Source organism: Lonchura striata, chromosome 3 (assembly GCF_046129695.1).
Source record: "Lonchura striata isolate bLonStr1 chromosome 3, bLonStr1.mat, whole genome shotgun sequence".
In the NCBI taxonomy this organism is placed as follows: Eukaryota; Metazoa; Chordata; class Aves; order Passeriformes; family Estrildidae; genus Lonchura; species Lonchura striata.
In genome coordinates this window covers 46152448-46165576 of record NC_134605.1, presented here as the reverse complement: position 1 = coordinate 46165576, position 13129 = coordinate 46152448, and the positions used below count along the sequence as shown (strand labels likewise).

General features: G+C 35.8%; 1 protein-coding gene across 6 annotated transcripts in view; it reads right to left on the bottom strand.

Annotated features, from left to right (window-relative positions):
- The window catches only part of RYR2 (ryanodine receptor 2), a 381271-nt gene that overhangs the window by 167844 nt on the left and 200298 nt on the right, over nucleotides 1-13129 (bottom strand). For all 6 annotated transcript variants that reach the window (XM_021527067.3, XM_021527070.3, XM_021527068.3 and 3 more), the window contains 5 exons: nucleotides 11925-12166; nucleotides 8649-8841; nucleotides 6629-6845; nucleotides 6308-6412; nucleotides 1938-2041 (listed from right to left, as the gene is read on the bottom strand). In XM_021527067.3, the coding sequence (XP_021382742.2) occupies nucleotides 1938-2041; nucleotides 6308-6412; nucleotides 6629-6845; nucleotides 8649-8841; nucleotides 11925-12166 (861 nt within the window). The remainder of the gene's footprint in view (nucleotides 1-1937; nucleotides 2042-6307; nucleotides 6413-6628; nucleotides 6846-8648; nucleotides 8842-11924; nucleotides 12167-13129) is intronic.

Genomic DNA, 13129 nt, shown 5'->3' with positions numbered 1-13129 from the left:
TTCCTTTTAATTCTAATATCTACCTATAGAAAATTTGAACTTATTTTCTTGCTTCCCGTTCAATGGCTGTTTTACCTCAAAATAATGGCAATCTATCCCTCCAGAAAACATTTAGCACTTAGAGTCATAAATATGACCCCAAGTATTCAGTTTCACACTGAGTAACTTATTTAGTCTGGGAATGGTAGAACAGTAAATAGTGCAGAGAAGCTGGCCTGAAAAGAAATCTACAAAAAGTTCTAGAGGGAGTCTTCTACAGAGCTTTCTACTGTGAGAACCCCGGGTTTGGTTGGGGTTCTCGTGTGGTGGTAGAGCTTCTCCTCCAACCCGTGTTCCCAAAGGAAAACTCCGCAATCTCTTCTTGTTCGGTCTCAAGATGTTTTATTGCTAGTTATCTAACAGATTAAGTTCTCGGGCTGCGGCCCTTTGGTCAGCGGCCCAGGCAGAGAGGCACACACTCCTGACACCCTGACTGTCCGGTGTCTTCTTCTCCTCTCTCCCCGCCCAGGGCTGCTGCTATCTTTTATAAGATATATTACGTATAACATGTTTACAATTATTCCCCAATACCTATTACCTACGTTACCAAGTGTTTTTCTATTCTAAACCAATCTGTGAGTGCCAACATCACCAAGAACATGGAGGTAAGGAAGAAGAAAGAAGAAGGATGGGTTCAGCCCACTTTCCTCCATCTTAGAACTTCTGACCCCCATGTACAAAGTAAAAACCCCCCTGTACATGCACTAAAACCCCCCTGTACACTACCAAAAAATATTTCCCTCTACTTTGTGACTACATTTACTATACTATCTAGCACTTTGTGACTGCTTGTTCCACCTTCAAAGTTGGTAATTCATTCCATGGTTCAAACTCGAAATCACAGCTAAATCCAGCTGCCTGCTGGGGTCCAGACTGCGTCTGACCATGGCCTGGAACCTCCAAAAATGTCTGAGAGACATTTTGAGTTCCCACATTCTACTATGAGGACATGAAGTCCTTTAATTAGGAGTATAAACACTATATTGCACTATCAGTTTACATGGCAAGGATTTTAATAATATAGGACAAATTTTCACTGAAAAATGATATCACATGAAGACATTCATCCTTTGTAATCTCTCTAAATAGTAAAAAGCAACTATATTCTAAAAGTGGGGAAAAAAAAAAGGAGAAAGAATAGATTTAAATATGGTTGATTTGAGAACCACATCTACTATCAAGCATTTATCAATTTGAGATATATTTCTACACGTTGGCTCCATGGAATGTCACATATGGGAGAAATTACCTATACTAATAGATTTTTCAATTAATTGACAGCAAAGTATGAACTCAAACCTCCTTGACTGACAAAGCTGAAGAGAGGAATTGTATCTTTGTAAACCAGAAAAGTAGATTATTTCAACAAACCCTTTAATGTCCCACTGAAATTTTATAGCATTCCAACTGGAGAGTTTCCATGATATTCACACATCTAACCACTCATCCACAAAAGGAAGAAATGCTTGCTACTGTTTGTTCTGTGGCAACATACACATTGACACTGAAATAGCAGCAAGGGGTTCTGAAGCAAAGTTCTTAATTTAAATATCGAGTGCCAAAGTGTGTTTTATCAATAAAGAAAATGGAAAGAAATTAAATTGAATAAAATCAAATAAGAAGCAAAGATTTTTTTTTCAAACCTTGGATCTATTTCATTCCTCCTAGATGAAAATTGTCTGAATTTTCATTTCATAATCAGCATTACCACAATAATTCTAAAATACTATCAAAGTAATTTTCAATGCCAAATACATAATTCATTAATGTGGCTCACTCCCTCATTTGCATATTATTACCCTCTCCTACACATCGAATTTTAATTTGCACATCAATTCTGGAAACTGCATCTCCTTACAAAACTCTAACTATAAATTTCAAAAGTTCTAGCAACTTACTTCAGTGTTTCAAGTGACATTTGCAAGTTATAATTTCTTTCCTGCTCCGGCAATTTTGAGAACTCCACTAAGCATGGGTGTTGTCTTTTGTTGTCATCTCTAACCTGAGAAAAAAGTAAAGAAATAAGCTTACCATGCCTCAAAAACAAAACAAGATTTTAAACCAGTCCAATACACAAATTACTTAAAGCTGATCCTGTTAAAATTACTCAAACTGGATGAACACCTCAGAACAGAAAGATTTCTGTATTCTCAGAGAATGATCACTGTGTTCAAGCAAGGCAGAATTTGTATTTGCAAATAAACTTCAGATTTGCATATCTCAAGTGGCTTAAATACAAATTTGTACACATTCAGATGTTTGAATTTGAATTTGAACATTCAGATGTTCACAGGAAATATGCAAAGTTCAAGAACAGTTCAATCTATATTGTTTCAACATACAGCCATTAAGTACCATTTAATCTTCAGCCCATGTTTCAAAAATTCTGCATCCAGTTTGTACAAATACGTTGACATAGATAGTACTGAAATCCTTACCTAATGAAAAAAACAATGTAAAAGAAATTTTCCCCATCTCTTAATTTGAAAAATATTCGTTTCTAAGTTATTTTTAGTACATAAAAGCAGAATGTAACTGTTAGGAAGCCACATATGAGTGGAACATGAATTTATTTTTAGTGTAGTGATAGGAGAGCCATACAGACAATAATTTACAAAATCCTACACTTTATAAACTTGCAAATTTGATCAAAAACATGTTTAACTTCCTCTATTTTGCAAAGTTTTAATCTAACACTGGCTATAACGTAGAAAGGCAACCTTGGAGGCTGTGACAACCAAGCATTCTACAGCTCTCGACTTAGCATCTTGTGCTAAAGTTCAGCCAACAACATCTACAAAGGCTTGATAAAATACATTAGTTTGAAAATATTACCTAAAAGTCCCCAATGCATTTGTTAACATCTTATTGACAATATTATTGACTGTTAACATTTTCATGTCAATCTTAGATGGACCATAAGTTCACCATTTATATTAACCTTTAATGGTGCAAAGTGGAAATTATTGTAAATAACATTATTGATTTTTGATCAATCAGATAATTCTGCTGGAAAACTGAATGCCTAAAGTTGAAGTTAAAAAGCCTAAATGTTATAATTTTTCAAAATTGATATTTACACTACTACTTAATCTAGCTTATTTAATGTCATGAAAAAAACCATATTTCTCTATAACATTGCTGAGTTTTTGCATTTTGATCCAAGCACATAATTCTCAAATTGAACAGCAGTAATTTATGTTTTGGACTGAAAAATCTTTACAGTCTCCAGGGGTTATTTATCTTGATTAGATGGGATTAATGTTCTTTGGACAGACAACACAGGCAATTCAGCTGTCAAACTAATTAAAAAATTTAACAGACGATAAATTGAGGAATGTCTTTTACTACCAGTGAAAATTTTTATTTACAGATTCCTAAGATTTTTGGTAATATGTCTATTAAAAAATTAAGTAGTCTCTGAGTTTAGATCTATGTACAGATAATTAAAGTCTCGCATGTCAGGTATTCTTCTCAGAAATCCAAAATTATTTATTTCCCCTAGTGACATTATTTCTGTTCTACAATTAAAATGTATAATAATTCTATCATACAGCTAGCATATTTTGTGGGTTACCTTGTAGTTTCCCATTTTTTTCTGAGAACAAAATAAAAATCTACTGCCTTGCAAATTACATTAGTGGCAGAACTCATGCATCAATTCTTAATTTTTGTGGCTGTTTTTAAATGTGCAGTTACATTGAACAGAAATAAAGATATGGAGATGCATCTGATAATTTCAATAGCACACATATTCAGAGTTAAAATTAAGCCAATTAATAAAGTCCATAATTTTTTGTACATTGGCTTGCTATTTTACTTTTTTACATGCATAGACTGCAGTAATAGGACATGCAATAGTGGGTATCACTTTGGTACTGATCTGATGATGCAGATATGTAGGATGAATATACAATGATACAGCAGAAATTTTTAATTATCTGGAGGATAATTTTAAAAGTCTATTAGACTTTAAACTTTTAGAAGGCGAAAAAACACCATTAGCTACTACATACAATGCATCTTTCTCTGAACTAAAAAGACAAAATCTAATATTAGAGGACTTGTGTGTGTCTAAGCAAGCTAATTTCTGTGCCATGAAATCAGATAAGTAGAATTGGCAACAGTGGCTTAAATGCAGCCAATACAAAACTGGGAGGAGCTGTTGACTCCATGGAGAACAGGGAGGCCCTGCAGAGGGACCTAGACAAATTACAGGCCTGGGAAATCACCAACCTCATGAAATTCAACAAGGGAAAGTGCCGGATTCTGCACCTGGGATGGAGCAACCCTGGATGCATGGACAGACCAGGGAATGAGATGCTGGGAAGCAACACCATGGAAAGGGACCTGGGGGACCTGGTCAGTGGCAAGTTGAACATGAGCCAGCAGTGCCCTGGCAGCCTGGAGGGCCAACCCTGGCCTGGGGGGCATAGAGCACAGCATCACCAGCCAGGCAAGGGAGGGGATTGTCCTGCTCTGATCTGCACTGGGGAAGCCTCACCTCCAGTGCCTGGGGCAGTTTTGGGTGCCACAACCCAGAGAAAGTCATGACACTGTTAGGTAGTGTCCAAAGGAGGGCAGTGAAGATGGTGAAGGGCCTTGAGGGAAAGGCATTTGAGGAGCAGCTGAGGTCACTTGGCCTGTTCAGCCTGGAAAAGACTGAGGGGAGACCTCACTGCAGCTACAGCTTTCCCATGAGGGGAAGCAGGGGACAAGCACTGATCTCTTCTCTGTGATGACAGTGACAGGACACAAAGGAATAGCCTGAAGTTGTGTCAGGGGAGGTTTAGGTGGGATATCAGAAAATGGTTCTTCACCCAGAGGGTGGTTGGACAGGCTCCTCAGGGAAGTGGTCACAGTGCCAAGCCTGAGAGACCTAAAGAAGTGTTTGGACAACACTCCTGGTCACTGGTATGACTCTTGGGAATGGTGCTGTGAAGGGTCAGGAGTTGGACTTGATGATCCTTGGGGTGCCTTCCAACTCTGGGTATTCTGTGAAACTGATAAAATTATTTGCAAGGAACCAGTATGATTAAGAAATCATCTACCAAAAAATGATCAGCATATACTCTATCAGGATGCCAAAGAGAGTGCATCCTACCGCAATACATTAAAGCAAGGTAATTTCAAAAATTTAACACCTATTTTCATTTTGAACATAACTAATTTTATCACTTGGTAATTATATATGATTTAAATAGTGTTCAACTGTACAATAAGACTCTCAATATGTAACGGTACACTAAGAGTTCCTGCAGGTTACTGCACAGCTAGTATGATTACACCACAATTAAAATGTTTTGACATGTTAATTTAACTGAGGTTTTGCATTTTATTTAGTGGGGAAAGTAACTACAACAAAACCTAGAGATCTTCTCTGTTAATCATATATTTTTAAGTACTGCTGTATGCTAAACCAAAAATATACCTATGCCCAGTTACTTTAAATTTGTAACCTGAACTCCTCAGAAGCCCAAAATCTTTTTAGTAACAAAAATAAAATACATACATGTTTTTAAACCAAAAATATACCTATGCCCAGTTACTTTAAATTTGTAACCTGAACTCCTCAGAAGCCCAAAATCTTTTTAGTAACAAAAATAAAATACATACATGTTTTTACACTTATATCTAGTACATGCAGCATGTTTCTATATACTCTTCACAGCAATATTTCTTCATAAAGTAGCATTTGGGAAACCAAAAATGAGTATAGTAACATGATAATTTTTTACCGATTACATTTTAAAAGAAAATCTTTTTCATGCTCCATGAAAAGTAGGAAAGAGATAAGAAAATAGTTACACAGAGCACCCAATACAGGCATGAGACTGAAGAAGTGGAGAAAAGGAAAGCAAAAACCAGATTTAATGGAATTTCCTATAGGCAATACTTATTTAGCAAGTTAAGAAAAGTACTGTCAGTCAGCACATGCAAAGAGAAGCAAGAGTAACTGTTTTTATTGGCTAACTCCACCAGTCAGTTGAACATCTTGCTCCAAGAACAAATAGGTGAAAAACTCACTATGTGCTTTCTGGGCTGACAGTTAGACTGAAAATTTCAGAACCAAAAAGCTTTAATACCAGAATTTTTGTTCAGAAATGCCCAAGTGCTGTTGGGTTCCACATGCATTTAGTAGGAAGGTGTATAAAACCTTACTAATTTTGGGGGGAATGATGAAAAATACAGTCTCATTAGTACATTGAAACCAATGTACTGAATCATACAATGCAATTAACAGAAAATTAGGTTGGAAGGTACATACTGGTCCATACTGCCAGCCAAGTTCAATCTTATTCATAACCCAAAGTTCATGGATGTTCTCTGCTAATTTTTCTCTAATTCTTTCCAGGTGGGGAGGCAAAACAATCTAAAGAGAGAAGAGATAAGAGAGGAAGAGGCTATTACAAATAAGTTGCTTGACATGCCACCCAAATTTTCATAACAGGCAAACATCATACAAACCAGATCTCAATAAATCCCAAGAAAAAAACAAGTTTGGGACAAGGTGCAAATTCAACCAGATGAAGTAAAATGGGCATGTAATATGTGTGTGTTTAAAAAGGAAAGTGTAGTCTCACCATACCTGGCTAGTATCTACAGGAACTGGAGTGAAAGCTGCTTGTGACAGAGACACAGTGGGACCCAGCAGGTCTCTTGTGTAGCTACGATCTTGTTTGTACTCTCGGCTGTTCTCCACTTTCAGCTTCTCTTTTGGTAGGACAGCTTCAAAGCATGGAGCATATCCAGGTGGAGGAAGGAACTTGAACTCTCCATGGCGACCTCCAAGCAAGAAACGAACCCTGTAAACATCAGAATTACTTTAGATAGCCAAGACACCTCTGGTGGAAAGTCTAATCAGTCTATAAGCCTAAAGAATACTAAATGTTATTTTTAAAAGGGAAAAAAAAGAAGGAGGGAAAAATGTGACTGTTGCAGCTTCTTTTCATTGTTTACAGTTCACCATTCTCTAACTGCTGCTGGTTTGTGATGTAGGAGGTTGAAAAAACACAGAAAAAGTAAACCATTCTTTTTTCTAGTTAATTTTACTTCACTGAAGGCATTTTAAATCACAAGACCAATAATCTTTGAGAGAGAGAATAATCAGTTTACTCAGCACACCTATAAAGTAAGAAGCAGCCTTTTGAGTCTCCGAAGGCAGATATTAAAACCAGAGTAATCAATCAAGCACTTCAGAACTCTCTCCATTGAAGAAGTCTCCATTCAATTTCATTTGAGAAATGAACCTAAAACCCTGTGGTTCTTTCTTTTTTTCTCATAAAACACTAAATCTTTAGGACAAAATACAAAAAAATCCTGAATTTCCTTCCCTATAATTTTTACTTGTCATATTAATAGAAACTCAGTGGAAAACACTCTTTTATTCATAACAAAACAGTAAATATGTAATGGCTTTTTATTACTGAAAAATTCAATCAATGAGGTAATAATGGTGTAGCAATGACATAATATCAACATGACATAGCCATGGAATAATACTGAAAAATCTTCCTAGAACATTGCCATCCAGAAGGAATCAAAAAACACCCAAAAGACTAGCCTTAAACCAGAAGAACTTGGTAACTTTTCTGTTTACTGAGTGTCTTACAAGATTTTTGTTAATGCTGTACCGGTACACATTCTGTACTGTGTGCAGTACATAAATTATATCTGTCAATAATATCTCTGATAATAGAAATAAAGTATGCAAGTTTATAGTTTTGCATTTTGTAGTATGCAGATCTATGATTTTACTACATTTTCTATCCTGTATCATCAAAAGCAAAGTTTAAAGGAGTGTATTCTGCATCTGGAGTAAAGGATGGGTGTGTACTCTGTGTGACAGCTTTTAGGTTATTTGGTATTCTTTGAATGATCCCTCAGAGAACATTGCTCTGCCTCCAACAAAAATAAGCTCTAAGCCTTCATCTTTGCCAGTCCTGAAAACATTGGTCTCCCCACTGGAGCACCACACAACCTTTTTTAATATTATAGTCTCAAATTGCTCAATACATGGAAGCAAATAATTTGGTGCCTCAAGTGTGACTTTAAATTTTATAAAAAACCAATTCAGCACCAGAATGCAGACTGAATTCATTGTAACTCATGCTGCAGAAAAGGAAGTGTATACCCACTACTTCTTAAGGTAAGCACAGATAATGCCTCTTTTAATAATAGTTACTACCTCATAAAAGGTGAATTAGGGAAGATATATTTTTAATATCAAAGGCTGATGCAAAATGCTGCCCTGGAGTGAATATGTAGCAATGTATCAGCAAAGAAATTATTAAGAAGCTGTTTGTAATATATGTCTGCAAAACACTAGAATACACTGGTGTGCTGAAAAGCAACAGATGCACTGTGTCTTCAGGACTTCTTTGGAGCTCTCACTAACCAAGAACTGGAAATTTGCCAAAAAAAAACCAAAAACAAACCAGATGTCATAAAGAGAAATGAGAGCAGACAGTCAGGGAAATATTCAGCATACTCATCTATACAGGAAAAAAATAACCAAAAAAAACAAACAAACAAAAGAACAGAAGACTTGGGAAAAAAAATACCCAACAAAAAACCCAAAACAACTCCATGATCCATGAGATGCTAACTTTATTCCTGCAGAGAAGCTGACAACTGGGAAGAAGAGGCCATCTATGTTGAAGTTTTCAAACATTCCTTGAACTGGCTGACCATTTATTCGGAAAGAGATGCTGGGGGCACTCAGGTCCAAACAGCAGCTAATGACATCATCAGTTCTTAATAGATGTTGGTTGGGAGAATTTACTGTTCGTGCTACACAACCTATGGAAGTAACAGAGGCTCATTTAGTGAAACTTTCAAAAACCACACTTGTTTTCACAGCAGCCTAAAAAAGAGAAAAACGTCACTTTAGAGTGCAAACACATTAACATACGAATGTCTAACCTATGACATCCAAGGCCTGATTTTAAGCTTGCAATATAGTGAATAGCAGCATACAGTCATATCAATACAGCTATTTCAATCATAAATAATAAAACTGAATTACATTCAATGTGAGAATAATTAATGATAACTGTATAAACAAAACCCATCAAACTACATTTTATTCCTTATATTACAGCCATTAGTACCTAATATGAAACCCAATATACTTTTCTAAAGAATGCTTCATTATTTAGACAAAGAAAAATATCTCACTTTGAATTTTAATGGATAATTAGGTACTCCCTTTTAATGGCCACATCATGGTATTCTTCCAAACTTGTATGAGATTATACTATTCAGTTTCATTATTAAACTACAAACCAGCATTTTTCAGCAATATGCAAAGAGAGATGCCTTTTGAAGGCACATATCTTTAGTGATATATATATTTTAATCAGTTTTTATGAATTCTAGAGAATTATTCTATCTTAGATCAAGTTTACACAAGCACACTTGCTTCCTAAGAGAAACAAGCTATAGAATTCAGAATAAAAAATTATTGTGTCTGAAATTTACTGCCATCTACAGTACAAAATTTTTGAAAAAACATGGAAGCTGTTTGAAAACAAATCTACATATACTTTCCAAAAATAATACGCACTGTCTGCAAGAGATACTCCATGATGCATACTAAGAACAGAGCACTAACTTTTTAACTAGGGTGTCTAACTTTTGTAAACACAAAAGACTTTACTAGCACTACATTTCCAGGAAGAAGCTGAAGGCATATGGTTTTATCAGAAGCAAAAATAATGAAATCTCAGAAATTTTTCTACAGGTGAATTTTCATGCACATATCTCCCCAGCCCCTGAGGAAAAATAAAATACCAACACTTTCAAAACTCTATATATTTAAAATTACTTTGTGATACTGCCAGATGAAAATATCACAGCTGAGAGTTTGTATAAAATAAATCACAGAAAGGCACAATAATTTAATAGCAGGGATAACAAAACACTATAAAAGCTACCAATGAAGAGTGGATATTTCATCCACTTAAAGAATACTACTTGAGCCCAGATGTCTTTTAGACACTAAAATTTTGGCAAATATAGGTTATGGAGCTCAATGCAAGGCTGACTGCTAACAGAAATATGTATTGGTCATTGATGAATATACAGAAGATCAAATTATCTAAATGCCTTTTCTGGCCCTAGTTTTTAAGGACCTATGAGTTCCACTTCTCCATAATAGGTAATTTCAGGACGGAAGAACCAAATGCAGATTATATGTGATTCTCATACCACCTTGGTCCAGAACAGAAACTTTCCAGAGAAATTATTGTTGCTATCCATTAATACAGTAAATGTTTCATGGTAAGAAGGTTATTCTTAAATGCCATTGCAGAGGCTTATCAAGATGTAGCCTGAGATTGTGGAAGCAAAAAAAGGTCATGATTTTCAATATGCAACAACTTAAAGTTCTTCCATATTTGAGAAGTATGTAAGTGTTACACAATATTATCAGCAAAGAAAGACACAAATCTTTTCAAATCTACCAGCCACATCCATAGCAGATAAAAAAATATGCAGGCACATTTGTGGTCTGACCTTTTTTTTTTTCCACAGGACTTGAGAACCACAAACAACTGTTCATTTTTTCTGTTGTTACATTTCTGACTGAAAAGTTTGCAGTGGGTAGAAAAGTAATTTTGATTTTCAGTAATCCTTTAGTTCCTCCCTAAAAGTGACCTTAAGTACAAAAGCTATCTTGGTTAGCTCATTATTTTCAGGTTCTTCTGTAATAATACTTTTTCTGTCAAACTCAGTCACGACATTTGTAATGATACCATTAATTATGCATCATTGTTCCAAAGTAATTGTCACTACACACAAGAGGCTAAGTAGCAGCTTCTCTCCTAAGATGCCACTCCAGCTGATATGCTATTATTTATTAATAAAATCCATTGCTATTTTTATTGGAAAGTTCTTCTGAAATGTAAAACGATATTATTTTCCAAGTATCAAGCTACAATGCCTCAAAACTGCAAAAACTTTTGATGATGCAGCTGACTCACTGTATTTTCTCTCTTGTCTGCTAAGGTGCCTTAGAAAACCTGCTCATAACTTTATAGTGGAAAGAACTGCCAATCCAAGGAGCCTTTCCCAGTTTCCAGGCTGTTCTCTAGTTCACCACTACCCAATAATCTCTCAAAAATCAAAAGAAAAAAAATCTTCTCAGCAAGGTGAAATCACAGTAAAATCTAAAATCTCCTTTCAAGAAGTTCAGGACTGTCCAACTGTAGGACTACCTATTCTAAATGAAAAAAAGTCAAAACTTATGAAAAAGATTAAGAAAAAAGAGAACAAGGCATCATTATTCTGATTTTGCTGAGCTAACCCAGTCTGAAGAAAGAATAAAGTATTTGTGGAATCAAGAGTAAATACACTACATAAAAAATATCTTTTTTTAAATATATGGCAAAAAACATGTAAAAATCTTCTTCACCTCTAAAGTATCTCTGAACTTCTCACAATAAAAATCTGGCTTGGAAAATAAACCAAAAATCAAAAACGAAGAATCCTGATACTTAAATCTCTCAAACTGTTCTACACTACCACAGAAGAATTAAAAATCCAGATGACTGTAGTACTTCAATTTTTGCAGCTTTGAAGTTTTAAATAAAATTTTCATAGTTACCATGAACACACCCCTATCCACCCATCCCCCAGAATCCCAGGCTGAAATGTAAATTATTAGTCTACCTGCATTACTTCATAAAAGCCAATTTTTTTCAATGGACATTGTCAGTTTAAGTCATATTCTGATATAGGTTACTGTTTCTGTATGTTCCAAGTGTCAGCTGAAATAAATTATTCACTTTGCTGCTGCTGAAAGCAAATTCACTGGGATTGCAAACACAATTATAATGTTTAAACAAAAATAATCAACAACCACAAAATACCCAAGAGAATACCTGACCACAGATGTAGACCATCAAAGCCATAGGAATATAAGTCATCACCAACACCATTTCCTCCCCATTCCGCTCCTCCCCCTGGGTAGGGTGAGTAGCCTTCTGTTGATGCCCAGCCCACTCGTAGGTGAGTTGATTCTGCAGTCACAAAGGGCTCTAGGTGGTCCACCATAAGTTCATAGTACCATTTTCGGTATTGAGCCGAACCTTCACTAATCCCCAAGAAGATGTTGGGTCGCATGCTTAAACAAAAGGAATAAAAGTAGTTACTAAAATTTTATCTCAAGGACAAGATGAACTGCTGTGTACTTTTCATTTACTCAAATTTCAAGCTGGTTTTGTGTGAGTAAAACAACAGAAGTAATTTTACTTCATGGAAATACACAGATTACCAGGCTGGAAAAGACCGCAAGGATCATCTGGTGCAACCTCTCTTGATAAAAGCACAAGTCAGGACAAGATGGCCCAGCATACTGTCCTGCTGAATCTTATATGTGTCCAGTGTTGGGTAATCCACCATTTCCCCAGCAAGATTATTCCATAATGATTCTTCTCATTCTGAAAAATGTTACTCTTTTCTCCAATCAGAATTTCCCCAGGAGATACTTGTACCCATTACCCTTAGGCTTTTCCATGTGACTCCTGGCAGCACCTGTTCCTCTAACTGGAAAAAATTGAAAAAAGAGGTAGCTGCAGCTCCAATACTTTTCACTTGCACTCCCAAATCTGTATAGTCCTTCTTGATTCTACCCAGGTTCCACCTTACTGTGCCCTTTATGCCCCCATAAGAGTAACAATGGATAGCAATCTGTGCTCTGGACAAGTTAAGACACCCTCTAGGCAACATCTGAGACATTAGCTCTCACGAGGCAATATATTTAGTTATTTATTCTGGTGAAAAATGGTCTACACATTTTAAGTTAAAAAGTGTGCTTCAGTAACTGAAACAGTATCCTTACTCAGATGCCAATAGTAAGTGGTTTATGTGTTTGAACAATTAGTAGATGTTAAATCCTGAAAAAAAAAATCACAGCTATTCATGAGGTACCAACACAAGTGTAAGTACACATTGCAGGTTTAATTTTACATAGCAAACTGCATTCTGTAACACTGATTATCAAAATTGAACACAGTATTCCAGGTCCCACCAATGTCAAGAGAGTCAATCAATTCTTCAAATCCTTTAGCTTTAAGTAGCCTCCCTA